This window comes from Rhinolophus hipposideros (genome assembly GCF_964194185.1).
Source record: "Rhinolophus hipposideros genome assembly, chromosome: X".
In the NCBI taxonomy this organism is placed as follows: domain Eukaryota; kingdom Metazoa; phylum Chordata; class Mammalia; order Chiroptera; family Rhinolophidae; genus Rhinolophus; species Rhinolophus hipposideros.
Genome location: NC_138046.1, coordinates 84,467,646 through 84,490,492, shown reverse-complemented (window position 1 = coordinate 84,490,492; position 22,847 = coordinate 84,467,646). Strand labels below are relative to the sequence as shown.

General features: G+C 40.7%; 1 protein-coding gene across 13 annotated transcripts in view; it reads right to left on the bottom strand.

The window, feature by feature from the left end:
• The window catches only part of HUWE1 (HECT, UBA and WWE domain containing E3 ubiquitin protein ligase 1), a 162,086-nt gene that overhangs the window by 72,178 nt on the left and 67,061 nt on the right, over nt 1-22,847 (bottom strand). For all 13 annotated transcript variants that reach the window (XR_013992927.1, XR_013992928.1, XM_081042339.1 and 10 more), the window contains 7 exons: nt 22,318-22,446; nt 20,879-20,980; nt 20,316-20,396; nt 6,344-6,450; nt 5,850-6,027; nt 4,895-4,986; nt 4,092-4,303 (listed from right to left, as the gene is read on the bottom strand). Coding sequence is in view for 11 of the 13 variants with exons in the window: in XM_081042339.1 (XP_080898465.1) it covers nt 4,092-4,303; nt 4,895-4,986; nt 5,850-6,027; nt 6,344-6,450; nt 20,316-20,396; nt 20,879-20,980; nt 22,318-22,446 (901 nt within the window). In the remaining 2 variants the exon portion in view is untranslated. The remainder of the gene's footprint in view (nt 1-4,091; nt 4,304-4,894; nt 4,987-5,849; nt 6,028-6,343; nt 6,451-20,315; nt 20,397-20,878; nt 20,981-22,317; nt 22,447-22,847) is intronic.

Sequence of the window (22,847 nt, the reverse complement as noted above, 5' to 3'; positions counted from 1 at the left end):
GTCTGGTTGTGCCCAGAGCGAGTGGCTGTGCCCTGAGAACACTGCCTGAGCCCAGGAAGTCTGGCTGTGCCCAGAAGGACTGGTGGTGCCCTGACAAACCCTGGCTGTGTCCAAGATACTGCATTCACCTCCAGGCTCCTCACATAGGGCCCCTCGCGGAAGATGCTTGTCGCGTAGATTGTGAGGTAGACCCTGTAGGGGTGGAGTGTGGGGACAGAGCCAGGAGTGTAGTTTCCAGGCTCTCGACCTCACATAGAAAAGTGCTGGCTCAGGTAGTAAATGGCCATCAACTGTGATTGGATGGCCATCAGCTGTGGCTAGTTGGCCGTCAGCTGTAACCAGTGAGCCATTGGCCACTAATATAACTGCTGTGGCTACGCTAGCAGCAAATGGGGGCTAGCAAGAAGGTGGTGGCTGAGCCTGCAAGCGGCGGAGTGCGGATTGTGGATTGCAGAGAGGCGGATTGCAGCTAGCAAATGGGGAGTCGGTCAGTTGGCAGAAAAGCGGACAGCAGGTCACACGTCGTGTGACGCACATCGTGTGAATCCAGCCTCCAGTGAGACTGTAGTGGTATGAGTCCCCTACCTATGGCTCCGTGGGTGTTCCTTTTTGGCCTCACCATGTCCTGCGTTCTTATGTGGGGAGCGGGAGCAGAGACCCCGCCTGATACCGTGCACGACAAATGGCACAGCGAGCAGCGTCTCCCGCGTGACAGACCTCACTTGGTGTTTCTTGGCGGGGGGGTGGGTGGGGGGGGGTGTGATGTAGGGGGAAATCAGGTCTTTCTTCAGCTCTTGAGGAAACAGCTGTTTTTGGGAAAGAACCCCTCCCAGTGGGCCATGATTCAGGGAGCAACTGCTTCTCTGCATTCACTGCCTCTGAAGTCCGGACAACTGCTATTCAAGTTCCTAAGACCACATGGATTTATAGAACCCGTACCCTTCAAATTCCTCGTGAGTTAAGTTAGGCAAAGTAAATGGAATCAACCACAGAATAAACTATGTGGTCCCAACGAAAACCAGTGGTTACTTACTGGCAAGTATATTCATCCCCAGCACTATCAGTTTTGCTGAGATCAAACAATTTAGAAGGCAGAAGAGGCCAAAAGGCAAGTACTTAGAGCCAGCTGTGACGAGTGCCTCTGCATGTAGAACAGGACTCCATGTATGTGGCATAGACTATACTGCCTACATTTCTTTATTCCAAATGTCCAGCACAAAACCATGTACCTCAAGATCAAACAGAAATATCATTTTGAAATATCAGCTGTAGATTTTGGAAAAAAATAAAAGAACACTGTTTTAACCTGGAAAAAATGAAACTCAAAAAGTCCATCAACAGGAGAATGGATAAACACTGTAGTATATTCACACACTGGAACACTACTCAACAATGAAAAGGAACCCACTGATAGATGCAGCAACACATCTCAAAAACATGTTGAGCAACAGAAACCAGATACAAGAAAGTACGCATGTCAGATATGATACACATATAAAAGTCCATTTATTGCATTTATATGACATTCTAGAATAGGTAAACTTACTCTATGATGATAGGAATAAGTAGTTGCCTCATTTTAGGGTAGGGAAATATAAAACTTAAAATCTGTGCAGTTTACTGTGTAGAAATTATACCTTACTAGAAAATACTGGAAAAAATTTACTCATGTGTACTTAAAGCACTGGAAAACAGACGAGGGCATGGGAGACAAGAATTTGTTCAGGAGTCCCACTGAAGAATTTTGTGTTTGGGGGGGTGGGTACGAACAAGACTTTCGGGCAGAGGGGTGGCACATACTGCAAATTTTTCTAAGTCTCTTCCCATATTGGCAGAAACTATATAGCAACTCCCATCACAACAACTGCCAGGGGTAAGGAGATAAAAAAAACTTTCCCTTTAATATATTGTAACTTTCTTTTTTTTTATTTGATTCCCCCTTACCCTCATCTCTCACCCCTCAATATATACTGTAACTTTCAAAATGGAGGTAGAGTTTAGACAGTCTCTTGCTTTTCCTTCCAGCCCTAATAATCCATGTAGTCTTAATAGGCTTCTAAAGGTGCCAGAAGTGGAAAAGTATATATGTACCAACATTTGTGAGACTATCAGGTACGTCATGTGAGGTCGTGATGAACACCCAGGCCACACAGACTATAGAAAAACATCAATAAAGTGGAACATCAACTACTAGAGTCCTTTGCAGCTTAGAAGCTACATATGACTAACACTGTGGTGGAGTATTAATGCTGTGGGCCTAGATTTTTACTGTCTCTTCATTCTCATTCATATTTCATTAGGGCCAGCTAGCTCTCTCTTGGCATTTACGACTCAGGGAATCCTTAATCCCAAGGCTCTCGATCCATTCCACCAATGCACTAAACATTTATTGACTGATTATAATATATGAAATGGTTGAGATACAGTGTTGAATGAGACATTGTCGCTGCCCCGAAGGAACATACGGATTAGTGCGGGGAAGCCATTAGAATATATGAATAATTCTGACAAAACTGTCAGGAGAACACAAATGATCGACTTCGTATTTGGAGGTAAAAGGAAAAGCTCCTTTAAGAATGAGACATTTGGAGCACTTGAGATCTGGCTCCCCAGAATAGGTCATCAGTTTTGGCTCAAACTTTTATAAAAATTCTTCAAAAAAAAAAAAAAAAAGGAAAAGAAAAAGAAGGAGCATTTGAGCTGGCCTTGCAAGAATGTGGTAGATGGAAAAGGAGATAAGGTACTTTGGGGATGGAGGATAAATATGGATAGAACATAGTGACACATGATATCTCAAGAAAATCACGGAGAGTGAAGAAATACAAGGGCTTGAGAAAATGTCAATATACCATGACAGCTTGAAATCTGGGCACACTAGATCTAAGATATCTGTAAGACGTCCAGGTAGAAAAGAAGTTATATGCAGATGAATGCACATAGCTTGACTCAAAACTACCACCACCCAGGTTTAAGAAATCTTTACCTTGTTTATTGGCAGAAAAGGGAACCCTATCTCAGCAGGGTGGCTGACAATCAAGGGTATGACACTAAGATTCTGACTCATATGTAAATAGTTTTGCTTTCTTTCAGGGTATCTTCCTCTTCCAGAAATAGAACATTTTGATCAAAACAGAAGATGCTGCTAGAATGAAGGCAGGGTCGCCTACTCAGACAAGGTAAGATGTCTGCTCCACAAAGCAATGTACTTAGCAGTTAATGTCTCTCTTCCAAAGAAACTCATACCAGCAGGCTCAACACTTCCTCGAGTTCCAGAAGTGCATATCGGTTTTGGAGTCCAGACCTTTGCTTTTGCTGTCTATTCCACCATAATCTTCTCTTAAGTCCCAAGTTCAAATCCATTCATATCCACGCGTAAAATGCTCATGTTTCTCTCAGAACTACTTATCTATACGCCAGGAGCGTATTAAATGAGTGAATGCATAACTGTCCAGAGGGATCACACCCTCTAGCATGAAGGTAAGAGTTATAGCTACAATCGTCAGGTGGACTATCCACTACCAGCCAGCAGTCTTTAAGCCCACCCCCAACCCCATGTCACCATCCAGGTGTCAATTTTTATATAGAAGTAACCTCAAATAAAAATAAGAAAATCTTCTGTGCCTTCTTAAAACCATATAGTACATTCCAAAGCCGTCAGGATTCATCAGAATATAGTAATCAAACAAAAACAAACGTGAAAAAAACACAACAAATCCCTGTATGTCTTAAGGACTTTTATTTAAGAGACAGGCTTCAGAAGTGCAAAGTGTTGCACATGTGCTCACTTATGGAAACAGTCAAGCAGCCAATGATACCACACCAACAAAGGAAAATGTAAACAAGTCTTCTGAGGAAAGCCCATCACCTTGACATACTGATTCTGATTCAATTTCACGAACTTTTAAGAAAGATAGCTTGCTAAGGTAACCAATACAATTAAATGCCAAAGCACAAGGGTCAAAGAAGAAAAACCCTATGGACTCTTAGGGCCACGTGAACGCTAATGATCGAATCCAACTCCCTCACATTTACAGATGAAAATGCCATGCCCAAGATCACAAAGCTAGTGACCCTTTCTTGCAAACACTTACTGCTGATTAGGCTCGGTTTCATTCTGCTGGGTGGAATTAAAGCTCTGCATGGCCTGTACTTCCTCTTCTTCCTCATCCTCACTAGAGGCCTCTTCTGCAGCATGATTAGACCTTGGAGGAGGAGCAGTGGCACTGCCATCTGCCTTCTGGATTGATGGCTTCTGACAGATGTATTTAGGGTCTTTCCCAAGATTACAGATTTCTTCAAGTAACTGAAAGGCACAGGAAATAAGATTACTTATTAGGAATTATGGAATGGGGAGGGGTGACTAACATTTTTGGACTATTTTCTATGTGCTATAGGTAGAAGTACCAAAACACTGTACACATGTTATATACACCATTCCTGAAAGGTAGTCATTGACCCCATTTTATAAACAACGGAAATAAATAACTTGTTCAGGGTCACATGGCTATAAAGCGATTGATCTGACTCCATGTCCTAATTCGTCAAGCCCCATTGAGTTCATACTATTTTCAACAACCCTACTAGGCAACTGACAGGGCTAGTAAATGTGAAAAATAATCAAGAAACAAAGATTACAAAGGGTAATATGCTTTTACAAACAGAAGCTAAGCTGTGGCAACTTGTTAACATCCTATATAACAAAGCAATACTTAAGTGACTTTCTGGGGGGATGGACAAAGGACCAAACCAAGCACATGGAGAAAAATCAGACAGACAGAATCCTCTTATAGGCACTGCCCAAGAATCCAAATGACCTCCAGTAGGTCAAGCCTTTTTCTAAAATCTCCCCATTCACTGCTCTCACGCCCGTGGTCACAATCTCATCACTTCCTACCTTGATGATCGCAGTAGTTGCGTCTGTTTTGAGCGTGGGCTGATGCCTCATGAGCTCATCAACAGCACTCCCCAGGTTGGATGCAGTATCCCCTTAAAGCAAAAACAAACAAACAAAAAACTGTTAGACCAAAGAAAATAGAGCGTGTGTTATTTTCTATGCCAATATAAGGAAGAAGAAACTGAGCTGGTCGCACATTTTCCAATGTTGTGCTTTCTTGAATGAATTCACACCAACCTCGGCAACCAAATCTCTGGGGAGGAAGAAGGAAAACTTTACCAGTCTAGTAAACATTTTAAAGTAACCATGTATGCTGCAGTCTGTCCAGGCAATCTGTACTGTCAAGGTCTGAACTACTATGGCAGATTGAAGAGAAAACAAAGAAGCACAAACCATTAACCCTCTGGCTGCACCAGTAAACAACGATACTGGTTAGAATGCTGCAGAGGAGGCTGAAAGCATGAAGCACATTTTTGAAAATTGGATTCTTTTTGGAGCCCTACCTTGTTCCTGTTCTTCAACGATCTGGTCTCCAATACACTCAGAGCGAACTCTATTCATTTGTGACTATCTTAGGCACTTGGATGTTAGAGCAGAAGATTAGGAGAATCAATACCTTGGGACTTCCATATCTCCTCTTGATTAGACTAGGTGGTGGACCTAGAAATCTGCTGCTACCGTCTAAAGCTCATTTCTCACCAGCACCACGACAGCACATTTAACAGTGAACTGCTGAGAAGTATGGAAATATTATGTGCAGAGGCTAAAGATGAAGTATTCTTTTCTACCTACAAGTCAATTTATGGTGATAATTCCCATTAAGCTTAGCACACCAAGCCAGAGAAATGATGTGAGGTCGAGGAAGGATTTCCTTGCTAACTGGTAACTTGTTAATCATCTAAAATCTTGGCACAACAGCAAACCGATTATTTTAAGATAAATCCTGGTGACTTACCAAGGGGATCAGAACTCCTCCTCCTCCGCATGGCTGGGAGGTAATCTGGAGACAGAAGAACTTTGAAGAGACGTTCAAAAGGCTGACACTGTACAAATGACTGAAGACCTCGTGCATTCAAGCAGAGTGCACTGAAGACATTTGGGAGGGAACCAAGGACTTCACGGGTAGCAGGAACCTAGAGAGAAAACTGAGTCTGAAGACATCTAAAAGAATTCAGGTGTAGATGTGTGGATGATAAGAAACGTTGGCTAAGGATATCACAGAGAGAAAAGGGATCTTGAACAATCATGCCCCAGTTAGTTTCAATACTACAAATAGAAGAGGTAGAATTTGAATGCCATAAGACTGCAGAGAGAGAGAGAGAGAGAGAGACAGACAGAGAGAGAGAGAGAGAGAGAGAGAGAGAGAGAGAAAGAGAGAGAGAGATTGATTGATTTTCTGGGGAGGGGTATACATGGAGCATACTTTACAGAGCAGCAGAAAGGACTCACATCTTTGATAAGCAGTGCATGCAGCATGACATCTGTCAATCCATTATCTTGCAGTGAGGACAGCAGTGATGGTTCTTGAAATACAAACACAGTCACCACTTCAGTAGCTAAAAGAGAGAGAAATATGAAAAACTGAGATTCTTCATAAGTATAAAAAGAAAAACTCTAAAGGCTTAAAAACCAAACATACTAAAGGTACAATTTAAACACTTGTGCTTGCCATGAAAAGTTCACAATAATGCTCATCAGAGATTAACTATTATTAAAAATTTAGTGACTAACCCTCAAGATTTTTATCAGCAATGCAGAGGCATGACAACTATAGTTAACAATACTGTACTGAATACTGGAAATAAACTAAGAGATTAGATGTCAGGTGCTCTCATCACGTAAAAAAAGGTAACTACGTGAGGAGACAAGTTAATTACCTTGACTACAGAAATCATTTCACTATCTGTATCAGATCATGTTGTACACGCTAAATATGTAAAATTTTGTTTAAAAATGTGTAATAAACTAAAAAGCAGGATTTTATAAGGCATATGTTTGTTCCAATGAGGTTATATTGTTATGTAACTTGTTTTTCCCCCAACTGTAATATATATCATACAGTCTCCTTTATCTTTCCATCACTACAACTCATTCGATTTGAATGGCTGCATACCATTCCACTGAGTACATGTACCACCATATATATAAAAACCAGTCCACAAATGTGACAATTGATAAACCTGAACACACATGCCTTTTCGTCAGCTTACCCAGAAAAAAATCTAAGTTGAAGTGGGGGTGGTTTGCTGGGTGAAAGTGAACATAAACTGATGAAAATGAACAAAATGTATTCTTAAAAAGCCTTTTCAACAATTTAAAACTATCATCAGAATTTTTAGGAGTCCTTAGGTATTAATCGGACCATTTTTTGACAAATTAGAAATGTGCCGTAAAGACTACTACTGTATTTCCCCCAAAATAAGACATAACCAGAAAATAAGCCCTAGCATGATTTTTCAGGATGCTCGTAATATAAAACCTACCCCCAAAATAAGCCCGTTAAGATCGTCATCCAGACAGACGCATTTAATACGTCCGTTGCCACACGATGGATGTATTGAATTATAAAATAATATTATTAATACATAACTAAATACAACTAAATAATATTGACATTAATACTTAAAATAAATAATATAAATTATAATTAAGTATTTGTAAATACCCAAGCAGGGGCCTTTGGACGAGAGGTAAACGCCTATGTAAACACATGAACTCGAGACTTACCAATGACCAATCAGAGTACAGACACAAGGCATGAATAACGTGCACACCTGCTAACAAACGGATGTGGTTGTGTCTAATATGAATCGGCATAATTCAATGTGTCGTGTGTTGTAACGTACGTACTTAACGCACTCATGTGAAATGAAGAAACATTTTCTGAATTTTGCTGTCTGCAATTTTTCATCACTTTTGTGTGGACCATCATTGTTAACTGTCATCATTTTTTGTTGCCATTCCTGTCTTGTAAGTCTTCAATTAACACTTAATTTAATGGTAGATTCAAAGACATTTTGACCCCCAGACAAGATGAGTGCAAAAAGAAAGAGCTATTCTGTTGAGTACAAGAAAGGAATCGTGGAGGATTCCCCAGGCATGAATCTTGCGACTTTCTGCAAAAAGAAGGTGGATCTCCGAATGGTCTGCAAATGGTGAGCAGAGTATGTTAACCTCAGTCAACAGGTGGACGAGGGAAATGCTAAGAAGCACAAGTGTGGATCAGGTTGGCAATCATTATTTCCTGAGCTGGAAGACATCATCTGTGAATGGATTGCTGACAGGAGAGCAAAGGCTTTGGTTGTGCGCAGGGCTGATAGTCAAGCATTTGCCCTTGCAATGGCACCAGTTAGAAATATCCCCAGAAGAATTCAAAGCATCACAACACTGGCTGGATGGATTCCTTCAGCGATATGAACTGTCTGTAAGACGACAACACTGTTCAAGCTGGAAGATACTGAAGTTATTAAACGTACACTTGCATTCCAGTCCTTTGTTGATGGCACCGACTTTTCTAAATACTAACTCTCCAACATGATTGCTATGGATGAAACTGCAGTGTTTATGGGCCAAGGATCTCAAGCAACAATTGATCAGAGGGGTGACTCGCTAATCTACATTCCCTCCACTGGTTACGAAAGTGCACGTTACCTGTATTTTGGCAATTTGTCTGGAGGGAAAGAAAGCACCACCTCTAATTATCACTAAGGGTAAGAAAGATAAGGTTGAACGTGATTCAGGCATTTATGTTCTTGAAATCGAAAAAGCCTGGTGCACACAAGCAGTTATAAGGAAGTGGCTCAATTTAATGCTGCCACTTGTTTGGCGAGGTGGCCAAAGAGGTCCGCTGGTCTGGGATTCAGCCAGCACTCACCGCACTAAAGACATGAAGAACTCCCTCGCAGAGAGAAGAATAGATCAAATAATGATTCCCACAGGAATCACTGCCTATCTCCAGACTCTCGGTATTGCAATAAACAAGCCATTCAAGGACCACTTGCGTCTAGAAATCAATGACTACATTGAAAATAAAATGGGGGAGAAATCAGCGTGGAAACGTTGTGAAGTGTAGCCTGCAAGAGGTCGTAATGGGTGAAGAATTCATGGGCTAAAATCACTGACAGCTGTGTTGCCAATGCACTCCGAGCAGGCTACACGGACAAGAAGTGCTCATAGAAGGAGAGCTCTATTGCTGGACATGAGAGATTGGGACCAATGGTTCTAAAGGAAATGGAGTCGTAAGAAATTCAAACCGGAATTCGGGGTTTGGAGAGTTATAACGATGTTCCAGAAGATGACGTGACTGTATTTGAATACATGTAGATTTCTGTACATAAATAAATGAATAAAAGTAGATTTTTGTACATGAATATATGTAGATTGCTGTACATGAAAAACTGAAACATCCCCTGAAAATAAGCTCTAATGCATCTTTTGGAGCACAAATTAATATAAGACCCGGTCTTATTTTCGGGGAAATACGGTATCAATGTTTCTAGAACATGGCTAAAACTCTACTCAAGAGGAAATAGTACAGCATTAATGTGTTCATTTAAAAGTAACTAAAAGAGAAGCTAGAATTAACAGAAAAAAGTAGAACTTAGTTCACTAACTAAAAAAAAGCAAGAATAATTAAAACCAATAACTAGCCCTCTGAAAAGACTGAGAAAGCTTAAAAACTCGTGGGAAATCAAATAAAAGAGAATATATATCATTAATGAAAATAGGAGACTTAAATTATTTTACAAACTGTATGCTACCAACTGAAATGAAATGTTTTTGTAAGAAAATGTCATAAAAATCCACTATTGAGAAATGATAGCAAAGCAGATTAGACCATCAACCACAAGAATTTTTAAAAGTAAAAAACAGTAAGTAGCAGGAAGGCACCAACCAACAATTCAAGATGCGAGTGTTATTAAACTTTCCAGGAGCAATGAAGACAGGTTTTTCGACTCACTTTATGAGATTTTTAAAGTTTGATTTTAAAATCTGACAAAGAAGGTACACACTTATATATCCATAAACCATGTATAAAACAAACTCACAACAGTGATGTCTTGAGATCTAAAAGAAACCAGAGGATTTTCAGTTCAAGAGAGTCAATAGAGAACCTCTTATCAATTCCAAATGCCACTGAAATGGCGGATATGTGACAAATATTGGGGACCAACAGTTGTCAATGGCTTTGGGGATTTCTGATAGGCTATAAACTTATGGAAAATTTAAGTCCTATTTTTGGGTTCCTAACAGTATATGACAGACCCTTCCATAGACTTTCATTTGTATAAATGTCTGAATTCTAAGGGGTTACTAAAATGGAGTATTCATAAACTAAAATTAGTGTTCTAACAGAGGTTACAAAGACATCAAATCTCTTACTTAACAGAGGTCTAACTCTAATGCTATGTCGTAATGCTACAGTGCAAAGGGACAATTTAAACCCTTTTTTAAAATTAACAGATGACCAAGAATTAGAATTTAAAAAGGAAACATACACACAAACCAATCATCTCCAGATGGAACCAGGCAACTGACTACTGAGAGTTAAGTAATAAAGACAAACTCTTTAAAACATTGGTTAAAATAAAATTCTAGAATCTACAAAACCCATAAAACAGAAATAATTTGTTAAGACAAAGGATCTCTTAAAAATGTTTGTAAAAAATAAAGAGTCCAATGATCCAATAGGCATCTTGAAAGATTATACAGAGAAATTCTCTCAGAAAGTAAGTGACACGAGATTAATACGGTAGGCTTACCAGCTATACAACAGGGTTTCTGGGAGAGCAGATGTAAATGAAACAGAACCAAAGAAATACTTCTGAAGCAGAAAAAAATATCCAGATTTTAAAAATGGCCTAAGTAACCAAGTTCTATGAGGGAACACTGAAAAGAATTACAACTAAAAACATCCTGGTGAAATTTGTGTGCTCCAAGGGTAAAGAGAAAATGAAGCTGCCTACAAAGGAACGAGAACCAGTTGAACATCACGGTTATCTACAATATATAACACTAGAAGACAATAGAGAAACATTCACAAAATCCTGGAAGAAAAAAGTTTAACACGTTAAGAATTACCCAAAGATGTACTCTAACAAAATTAAATAATGAAGCAGAGAAGGGAAGTCAAGGGTTACTAAAAAAAGAAAAGAAGGAAAATGGTAAGAAAGAAGTGAAGCAAATGCAGGCTGAAAGTCTTACCTTGTCCAGTTTGGCAGAAGACAGGGTAAGAAATTTTAGGTTTAGATGTCAATAAAACAAAATAAGGATAACTATTACAAAAAAAGTAAGAAAATTAATGTAAGATTCAGGATATGAAAAAACATTAACATTAAACACAAAAATTTAGGAAAATGTAAAACCTATCACAGATCACAAAAATGTCAATGGATAAAGTTCCTCTTACAAGACAGAAAAGCACAGTATTATAATAAAACATTCTGCTGAAAATAATTAAAAGCTGGATTAAATACTTGAAATATCTTTTAAAATGGGAAGAATATACAAAGTATAGTTAAAGATCCAAACTAAGTGAAAGTGGGAATTCAGTAGTGCTTCAGGCTTTTATCTTGAAGGTAGTTTACCTAACCAAGTGATCTTGGTTTTCAAGACTATTCAGAGTACCTGGAATAGGACACAAAAGCATAGGGACATATCTTCATTGAATAGGAAATCCGGTAGAAAGGGAATCTGTTTATATTACAGATGGCAGTACACCAATCACATGTGATGCAGCCTGCTGGAAAGTTGCTGCTGTCCACCCCATGACCAGGTCACTCCTGATAAAGGATGGGACTCAAGAGTCAGCCCAACTTGCGAGCTGACTGCAGTCATTTGGCATCGGAGGAAACCCCAACAAAAGCATGTCTATTGTTCATATTTTTATAGACTCCTGGGTAGTAGCTAATGGCCTCATTCCTTTTTTTCTGGTCAATGGGCTGAAAACAGTTACCATATTCAGAATCGTGTCCTATGAAGCCTTCCACGTATTCCAGTTCAAGTCTCTAATGTTTCAATTCATGCCAAGGCCATCACACAGGAAGTTCATTTTTATGTCATAGCTGATTAAATTGCTCACACTTTGCATATAAGCTGAGCTATTACTCCCTGCCCTTGGCTCAACAAGTTCACGAGATCTCCAGTCACCGCAGTCCCTGGACCCTTAAAATTAAGGCTACATGTCATGGCATCCCCAGGCTACCAGCCAAAGCCCAAACTCACATAATCTTTGCGCCCCGTCCTGCCACTGGCACCATGGCCAACAGGAATGTATACAAAGGGGCGAACACCCTTTCTCCAACTGGTAAATTCATTTTATAGAGTGACTGCCCCCAATCAGCTGGTGCAAACTGCTTTGCCCTCACAAAGACTTACTGTGATACAGGACCGCTCTGGGTTTATCCTTCCTGCCATGCTACTGCCAACACCACTATTATACGCCTCACTAAATGTTCGTTCCCTTTGGGCTTCCAGATCACACTGACTGACTGGCGGACACATTTTACTGTTCATTCAGTCTGGGCATGGGCTGTAAAAACAAAGCATCACTTGGAGCTTCCAATCTGTCTTATGATCAGCAGACAGTAGGCCTAATAGTGAGACATAATGCCTTACTCAAGGATGCTGACTGAAACTTACAAAACGGACAATGGTCTCCCTACAGGGTCTCTTTTGCCCACTTTCTCAGTTATCCTGAACTCTCACTCAGCATTTTCAGTTATATAATATCCTAACAAAATGCAACTAGGGGAGTGGATCCAAGATGCCAGATTAGGAAAATGCTGTGCCTACTGCATCCCAAGATCACAACTAAATTACAAATAAATTATAAAAAAATCAACCTCAAGAATCATCTAAACACTAGCTGAACAGAGCCCCTATAATTGAGGATAGAAAGGAAAGGCCACATCGAGACTGGCAGGAGGGGCGGGAATGTGAACAGGCTGATCCCAAACCCACAGATAGTGGTTAAAAACCGGGAGGGACACCTTGGTAGTGGAGGCCGCCCCAGAAGAGAGAGAGGTCCCAGGGGCTTGTGCTGGGAAGAGGAGTTCCCATAACATCTGGCGGTGAAAATCAGCGAGGACTTTGTCCGTCCGTCCCGGTGAGATGGAAGCGGGCTGGAAACCCGAACACCACACACAGACTCACTCGCTTGCTAACACTTCGTTCTCCGGTGGAGGGGTTGCAACTCAAGAGGTGCCAGAAACATAATAAGAAAGAGAGTCGTGTGGCTTCTAGGCCAGGGCTGGAGGGACAGCAGTCATTGTCCCTGTTTGAAGCCTGCCTCATGTGTAGCCTACAAGAGCATGCCATCTTTTCTATATCAACACTCCACCAAAGGGCCAAATCTGAGACAGCATTGGTCTGGGAAAATCCACACAGGCACCACCTGGGTGATGCCCTGGGTCCCCTCCTGGGCCACCTAGAGCTGCACTGATGGGGATACTCTCAGAGCCTGGGCAGCAGCCCTGCTCTACAAGCTGCAGAAGCGTTTTAAAGCATCAGACAGCACCCAGCTGCCTGGGGAACTTTTGGTGGTGGGCAATGAGCCACGACTTGTGCTGTAGCATAATTTTTGCAGCTCTTATGAATCTGTGAGCCTAAGGCGAGGGTAGGGTGGCTGGCTGGGGTGTTCTCAGGGTGTTTTGCAAAGTGGTTGCAGGCCAGGCATTGGCTCAAGAACTGAATTTACATTAACAGTATAAAAACCAATGGCCACAACTCGCAACTCCCTGGGACACTGCCCTGCTGAGCTAGTTGCTGCACTGCCTGAGGCCCACATTCACAGGAGGCTCTTTCAACAGGCCTAGGGAACCCTGAGCCTTTTGCAAAGCTGCCCCAGGCTCACCACTTGTGGCACCTGGCCTTGGTTCACAGTGAGGCCACCCCCACACAGCTCCAGGTCCAGCAGAGGCAGCAGCCAACCACATATACCTTTGTAGCTCCTACCAGGTAGCAGGGGACAGTCATAGGCAGCAACTGAAATCAGCCTGCATGGGAGCCCCTCCCAAGAGACATGAGAAACAACATAAGCAGAGGCCAGCTTCAGACCACACGAGATCACTACCAGGTTAGCCCCACAAGTAGCACACCCAAAAGATGGTCTCAACAGGCACAAGAGCCCACATGGTCGAAATGGCCGAATTCCCCTGAGGGGACAGCCCACGCACAGCAGCTCATACACAGTTGGTGTAGCCAATCCTCACAGTCAGTCTGAGTCAATCCCACCCACTGACATTCCAAAAATAATCAAGGCTTAACTAAACAGGAGACTATACACAACACACTCAAGGGACACTGTTGGAACACACACATAGGTGATCAGGAAGAACATGCCACTGGACCACACAGGACACATACTACTACATAAGGCCACCCATCAAAGACTGAGAGACACAGGGAATCTATTTAAACATAAAAGCAAACACAGAGAGGCAGTCAGAATGAGGCAACAAAAACACATGTCACAAAAGAGCAGGAGAAACCTCCAGAAACAGAATTAAATGAAATGGAGGCAACCAACCTACCAGAGACAAAATTTCACACTGGTTATAAGAATGTTTAAGGAACTTTGTGAGAATTTCAACAAAGAGATAGCCAGCATAGAGAAGGACATAGAAACTATGAAATCACAGCCAGTCAGAAATAAAGAATACAATTAACTAAAATGAAGAATACAACAGAAGTAATCAACAGATTAGATGAAGCAGAAGACAGAATCAACGATTTAGAATGCAAGGAAGCAGAAAACACCCAACTGGAACAACAAAAAGAAAAAAGAATAAACAAAAACAAAGAAGGCAGTTTAAGGGACCTGTTGGACAACAACAAGCCTAACAACATTTGTATCATGGGAGTACCAGAAAAAGAAGAGAGGGAGCAAGAGACCAAGAACCTATTTGAAGAAATGATTACTGAAACTTTCCCTAACCTGATGAAAGAAATAGACATAAAAGCCCAGGAAGTACAGAGTCCCAAACAAGATGAACCCAAACAGGCCCACACCAAGACACATAATAGTTAAAATGACAAAGGTTAAAGACAGAATGCTAAAAGCAGCAAGAGGAAGACAACTAGTCACTTAAAACGGAGCTCCCATTAAGATTATCAGCTGATTTCTCAACAGAAACTTTGCAGGCCAGAAGGAAGTAGCAGGAAATATTCAAAATAATGAAAAACGAGGGCCTACTTTTCGAGACTACTCTATCCAGCAAGGCTATCATTTCAAACTGAAGGCGAGATAAACAGTTTCCCAGACAAGAAAAAACTAAAGGAATTCATTACCAAATAGCCAGTATTACAAAAAATGTTAAAAAGATTTCTCTAAGCAAAAAAAAGGAGAAAGCAAACAAACGAAGATCAAAAATATAAATAATAAAATGGCAATAACTACGTACCCATCAATAATCACTTTAAATGTAAACTGATTAAATACTCCAATCAAAAGACAGAAGATAGCTGAATGGATAAGAAAATAGGATCCATGCATATGCTGTCTACAAGAGACCCACCTCACATCGAAAGACAGACAGACGAAAAATAAAGGGATGAAAAAAACCTATTTCACACAAATGGAAAAGAGAAGAAAGTTGGGGTAGCAATACTGATACTGGACAAAATACACTTTAACATGAATACTGTAATAAGAGACAAAGGACATCATGTAATAATAAAGGGATGAATCCAAGAGGGCATAACCCTAGTAAACATCTATGCACCCAACATAGGAGCACCTAAATATATAAAACGAATGTTGACTGACACAAAGGCAGAAATCAACAGGAACACAATCAGAATAGGGGACTTTGACACCCCACTGACACCAATGGACAGGTCTTCCAGACAGAAAATTAACAAGGAAACAGCGGCCACAAATGACACACTAGACCAGATGGATTTAATTGATATTATTAGAGCATTTCATCCCAAAGAGCCAGAATGTACATTCTTTTCAAGGGCACATGGATCACTTTCCAAGACAGACGACATGTTAAGCCACAAAACAAGTCTCAATACATTTAAGAAGACTGAAATCACATCAAGTGCTCTCTCTAACCACGATAGAATGTAACTAGAAATCAATTACAATAAAAAAACTGAAAAACACAAACACATGGAGACTAAATAACATGATACTATATAATGAATGGGTCAACAATAAGATCAAGGAAAAAAAAATCAAAGGATACCTGAGACAAATGAAAATGAAAACACAACGACCCAAAAATCTATGGGACACAGTGAAACCGGTCCTAAAAGGTAAATTCTTAACAGTGCGGACCTACCTCAAGAAATAAGAAAATTCTCAACAGTTTAAGCTTACAACTAAGGGAACTGGAAAAAGAACAGGAAACAAAGCCCAAAGAGAGTACAAGATAGGAAATAATAAAGATCAGAGGAGAAATCAATGAAATAGAGGCATATATATATATATATATATATATATATATATATATGTATATATATATATATATACACACACACATCAATGAAACCAAGCAGGGTTTTATTTTAAATGATAAACAAAATTGACAAATCTTTAACCAGACTCATTAAGAGGACCGAAATAAAATCAGAAATGAAAGAGAAGTGACAATACAAATCACAGAAATACAAAACAGTTACCAGGTGAATTGTACCAAACATTCAAAAAGAATTAATTAACACCCATTTTCCTTAAAATATTTCAAAAAATCCAAGAGGAAGGAAGGCTCCCAAGCTCATTTTACGAAGGCACCATTACCCTACTATCAACAAAGACAAAGACATTACAAAAAAGCAAACTACAGGCTGATATCCCTAGTGAACACAGATGCAAAATTCCTAAAGAACATATTAACACACCAAATTCAGCAATACGATTAAAAGATTGCACTCCACGATCAACTGGGATTCATTCCTGGTATGCAAAGTTGGTTCAATATCCACAAATCAATGTGATACCACATAAACAAAATGAAATTTAAAAATCACATGGTCATATCAATAGATGCAGAAAAAAGCATTTGACAAAATCCAACATCCATTTATAATAAAAACTCTGAGGAAAGTGGGAACAGAGGGAACGTATCTCAACATAATAAAGGCCATATATGACAAACCCACAGCTAATATCACACTCAAAGTGGAAAAGCTAAAAACATTTTCCTTAAGATCAGAATGAAGACAAGGATGCCCATTTTCACCACTTTATTCACCATAATACTGGAAGTTTTAGCCATAGCAATCAAAGAAAGAAAGGGAAGGAAGGAAGGAAGGAAGGAAGGAAGGAAGGAAGGAAGGAAGGAAGGAAGGAAGGAAGGAAGGAAGGAAGAAAGAAAGAAAGAAAGAAAAGGCATACAAATTGGAAAAGAAGCAAACTTGTCATTATTTGCGGATGACATAATACAATATATAGAGAACACCCAACATTTCAACCAAAAAACTACTCGAACTGAAAAATCAATTTAGTAAAGTAGCAGGATACAAAATTAATATTCAGAAATCAGTTGCATTTTTGTACACCAATAACAAACTATCAGAAAGAGAAATTAAGAAAACAGTCGCATTTACAATTGCATATAAAAAAGTAAAACAGGAGAAGACGTCATGAAAATGAGGGCGTGAGGTGAGCCTCTGTAAAGCTCCCCTAGAATTCACAACTAATAGAACAACTACAACTCCACAAAGGACTCCATGCACAACAGATAGGCAAGACAAAGAGGCCCACTACTAAATTCACCTAAAGGTGGGCGAATCGCAGGAGCAGGGGATAAGGGAAGGGAGAAGTGCGGAGACAGGGACACGCGGGCGCAGGACACAGACCTAGCTCAGTGCTCGGAGCCCGCTGCATCCGGAACTACCGCAGCTGCGGGAGAGGGAAGAACTCGGGCTGCTAGGGCTCCGCTTACGGCCCACAGGGCTGAGGGGGCAGCATATAACACAGCTGAACCCAACGCTCACGGCAGAGACCTCGGATAAAAGACTGAGGGAAGAAGGCTGAAAACGGTGGTTTAAGCCCTCACTGCCAAGCAGAGAACAAAAGCCTTAGACACTGAGACTAGCCGCCCCCTCCCTCCCCTCCCAGAGCTGGCCGCGCCCCCACCTGCCCGGTGCTAGAAGCGGAACAGTACCAGTGTCAGATCAAAAGGACAGGAGTTTTGCTGTTCTGAGAACTATGGACCGCAGACACAGATTCGCAGCCCAACTAGTTCCAGAAAAGGGGAGGGAGCTGTGGAACCGGGACTGGCTGTGGTGGTGGTCCCTGCCATTGCTCTGGGCCACCTCTCACAACTCACCCCGCCCCTGGCCCCACCTGTCTGGGCGGATCCCTGCAGGAGTAAACAGAACTGCTGAAACATACGGGCTCCGAATCTGGTGCAGAAAGAGCTTTGGAACTTCAAAAGCTCTCCACACACCCACAGGGACGTGGCGCCCTGTGACCCAGGCGAACTATTAACAGAGGAGAAGCCCGTTTCCCCGGGAATCCCCCCATTGTGTGAGAAGCTGGAATAGTGCAGAGAAAACATAGCACTACAGTGTGAGAGAGAAAAAAAAAAGCTGCAGTCAGAGAGAAAATAAAACATTCTACCAACAAGTAATGGAAAACAAACGAAAGACCTCTTCCTATCAACCTGTTGCAGAACCACTCCTGTAGATGTCTAGGAAGAGAAATAATAAATCAGTAATTGCCATGAATAACCAAGGCAACAAGACAGCTCAGAAAGAAATTAAAAAGTCTCCAGAAAAGGAACTTCAAGATATGGAAATATGTGACTTAAATGACAGAGAATTCAAGATTTCAGTGCTTAAAAAACTCAACGAGATGCAAGAAAACACAGACAGGCAGTTTGATGAACTCAGAAACACACACAAAGAAAAATATGAGCATTTTATGAAAGAGATTGAAATTTTAAAGAAGAACCAAATGGAATTTCTGGAGATTAAGAACTCAGTACAAGAAATCAAGAATGAAATAACCAGCTTAGGTAGTAGAGTTGACCAGATGGAGGAAAGAATCAGTGACATCAAAGATAGAAAGCTGGAAATTACACGGATGGAAGAAGAAAGAGACTTGAGACTTTAAAGAAATGAAAGAACTCTACAAGAACTTTCTGACTCCATCAGAAAGAGCAATACAAGAATAATGGGCATACCAGGAGAAGAAAGAGAAGAGGGAACAGAGAATATATTCAAACAAATTGTTGATGAGAACTTCCCAAACTTGTGGACAGAACTGGATCCTCAAATCCAAGAAGCAAATAGAACACCTAATTACCTCAATCCCAACAGGCCTTCTCCAAGGCATATTGTATTGAAGCTGTCTAAAATCAACGACAAAGAAAGAATCCTCATGGCAGCCAGGAAAAAGAAGACGGTAACCTACAAAGGAGAGCCCATTAGATTATCATCAGATTTTTCAGCAGAAACTCTATAAGCCAGGAGGGAGTGGAACCAAATATTCAAACTATTGAAAGAAGGGGGAGAGTAAAGGCCTGAACCGGAATATGGGAATGGAGAAAGTAAGCGTGCTGAAGAAAATGGAATACTCTAAATATCAAACTTTCTTTTACATAAACTTAAGGGTAACCACTCAAAAAATATCCAGAACTGAAATATATACTGTAATAAAAGAAGAAACAGAGGGAAATATCATAAAATAACACCACACAGAAATAACAGATAACAACAAAAAGGCAAAGAAACAATGGAGACACAGCCTTACCAGAAAACTAAAGATAGAATGACAGGAAATCCTCACATATCAATAATCACCCTAAATGTCAATGGACTGAACTCACTAATAAAAAAAAGGCACAGAGTCGTGCTCGCTTCGGCAGCACGTATACTTAAAAAAAAAAAAGGCACAGAGTAGCAGATTGGATCAAAAAACTAAACCCAATCATATGCTGCGTCCAAGACACACATCTCAGCTACAAGGACAAGCACAGACTCAAAGTGAAAGGGTGGAAATTGACATGCCAAGCAAATGCTACCCAGAGAAAATCAGGTGTAGCCATAATGATATCAGGTGAAACAGACTTCAGGGTGAAAAAGATAACAAGAGACAAAGCTGGACATTTCATAATGGTAAAGGGGACTATACAACAAGAAGACATAACAGTCATAAATATTTATGCCCCCAATCAGGGAGCACCGAAATATACCAAGCAACTACTAACAGAACTAAAGGGAGAAATTGACCAAAACACAATTATACTAGGGGACTTAAATACATCATTGACAGCTATGGATAGATCATCCAAACAGAAAATAAGAAATGGATATTTTAAACTAAATTCTGACCTTTCTATAGTTCATCACTAAGTAAAAGACACATAATCACAGTGGATAAATGTGGATAGTAAAATCTTGCAAGCATAGAAAACATACAGGTTATTCCAGCTTTCCATAATCAAGTATCAATTCCACTTACCTAGGAGGAAAAGTGATGGGCCATAGTATTCTGCATTGCTGATGATGTGTTTCAGGGAGGTAGGCAGAGAACCATCCATTACTAAGAGAAAGGTGGACATTAAGGAGAATGTGATCAGTCCAAGAGTAGCCTGACGGATGGGGATGGAGCAATATCTTACATATACCACACTGTGATAAACAATCTCTGTGTTGATTTCAGTCTAACTTGTCCCTCCTCCCCAGGTTCTATTATTTATTCCTTGTCCATACAATAACCTTTTGACAGTGAGTCAAAGAATAAAAGGATATAGACACAGAGAGACAGAGTGGGGCAGCAAGTTGGAAGTAAGCACAGAGTGAAAGGTGGAAAAGCTAAAATACAGGTGAGTCACTATGAAAGTTGCTGAATGATTCTTAGTTTTAGGGAAAGTAACACTACTAAATGACTAAAAGCTATTCAAAAAGGCATGGCCTGTTCTTAAGCCTGCCTTCTAAAGAAGAGTAGCTTCAGAAAGTATGAAAAGAACCAATCTTTGAAATTCAGAGTCAAACTCCTTCAATAAGGTGTCTAGAATCAAATACCATGCCGTATGCCATCAGAGAATGCCGGGTCTTGAATGGCCTTCTTGAGGAAATTCAACATGGATTTGAGAAGTGCTGCTCGTTGCGGAATACACTGGACTCCTGGCAAGGGAGAGAGATAGAAGATTACACTGGGTTCATCATTAGAAGACAGTTAGCGGCACATAAAACAAACTTTTAGGAGACCCACGGACACTATAACAACACTAGCAGACATTTGAAGTGAGATCTCTGGATGCTAGAAGAGTACTTACCTAAGCTTTAACATTGGAAAAATAAATCACCAAGGACTGCACAAAACTAATACTAAAGTTAAAAGCCTAATGTTAAAAAAAAATCAAAGTAAAAAGATGAACTCTCTGATCCTCAGTTCCTGTTTCAGATATTAAACGCCCTCCAACATGGCTGTTAAGATAAAATAATCAAAGTACAATAGTCGGAAAAGTAAAATGCTGAAATACCGTATTTGCCGGCGTATAAGACGACTGGGCGTATAAGACGACCCCCTAACATTTCCACTCAAAATACAGAGTTTGTTATATACTCGCCGTATAAGACTACCCCCTCTTCCGCACACCTTCCACACACCAAATAACTTTCAGTTTAAAATTTGCATCATACTTCTTTCTTTTGGCTGGTGCCATGATAGGGATGATAGGGGTTTGACTGGTCGACATTTTCTATGCTGTACTGTACAATGGTGCAGTATTGTGGTTGGCTGTTGGCTGTATACAAAGCCTGATTTGATTGGTCCCTGCTCCCTGTTTGCCCGCCCTGTCACTATAGCAGTCTGGTCCACCCTTGCATCAGCATCTCCCTGGGACCTCACTAGTGCGCAAGTGCGAGCTCTTCAACATTCTAACAGGCACCATGATAGCGCAAAATCGCGAATCTTCAATGCATATGTAAAGAAATATACGGTAACCCGAATTTACCACACTCGCAAAATCGCACACAGCCGACCATACACCCAGTATGGTATCGCGATTCGCGATTTTGCGCTATCATACTGGGTGTATGGTCGGCTGTGTGCGATTTTGCGAGTGTGGTAAAATCGCATAACAGCAAAATCGCATAACAGCCGAGCATACACCCAGCAGCGCTGCTGATGCCTGAACGGTATGTGGAATGAAGTGGGCGGGCATCGGGAGGCCACTATGGCACGGGGCAAGCACTATGGGCAGTCTATCTGAAGTGTACCTGGCGTATAAGACGACCCCCCCACTTGGAGGCATATTTTTCGGGGCCAAAAAATCGTCTTATACGCCGGCAAATACGGTAAACGTTAATAGGAGAAAACAGACACGAGAATAGCAAAATAACATGCACAGTCATAAGCAGCAAGCCTTCAAGTGTACCACTTATGCTCCCCCCAAAGCACCCTTCTCTGCTAGTTAGTCAATCAGTGGGACAGACTGTGCATCTACGTGTCTACGCACCAGGGCGGGGGCCAGGGCCAGGGCAGATGCTAGTGCTGCTGCTGGAACCCGATGCCCTTAATTCAACATCCAGCCGGTGCTCCACAGAGATGGATGATCCCGGACTACTCTCCATAGTCACATCTGCCACTAAGTACAAGTTATGATAAAGAAACTCGTTAGAATAAGAGCTACCACCAAAAGAAAGATTGAGAAAATGTTTTCCATTAAGGTGAGATGAATGACATCAAAATGGAGAAGGATTCAGATATGGAAACCCAAAATGAAAATGTGAACTTTACACAAACAAATAGAAAGACATTTAACAATACTGGTTATTCAAGACATGAAAATTAGAAACAATCATAGAAAAGTGCTTTAATATTTCTCAACCACCAAATTTGGAAAGAAAAAAGGTAGTGAGACATGCAATTTAATATACTACTGGTGGGTAGTAGAAAGATATTAGGTAGAGCTTGTTGGGAGAGTAACCAAAATAGTAAGTATGGTGGACAGGGAGTGAGAGCATTCATTTTTACTTTATATACTCA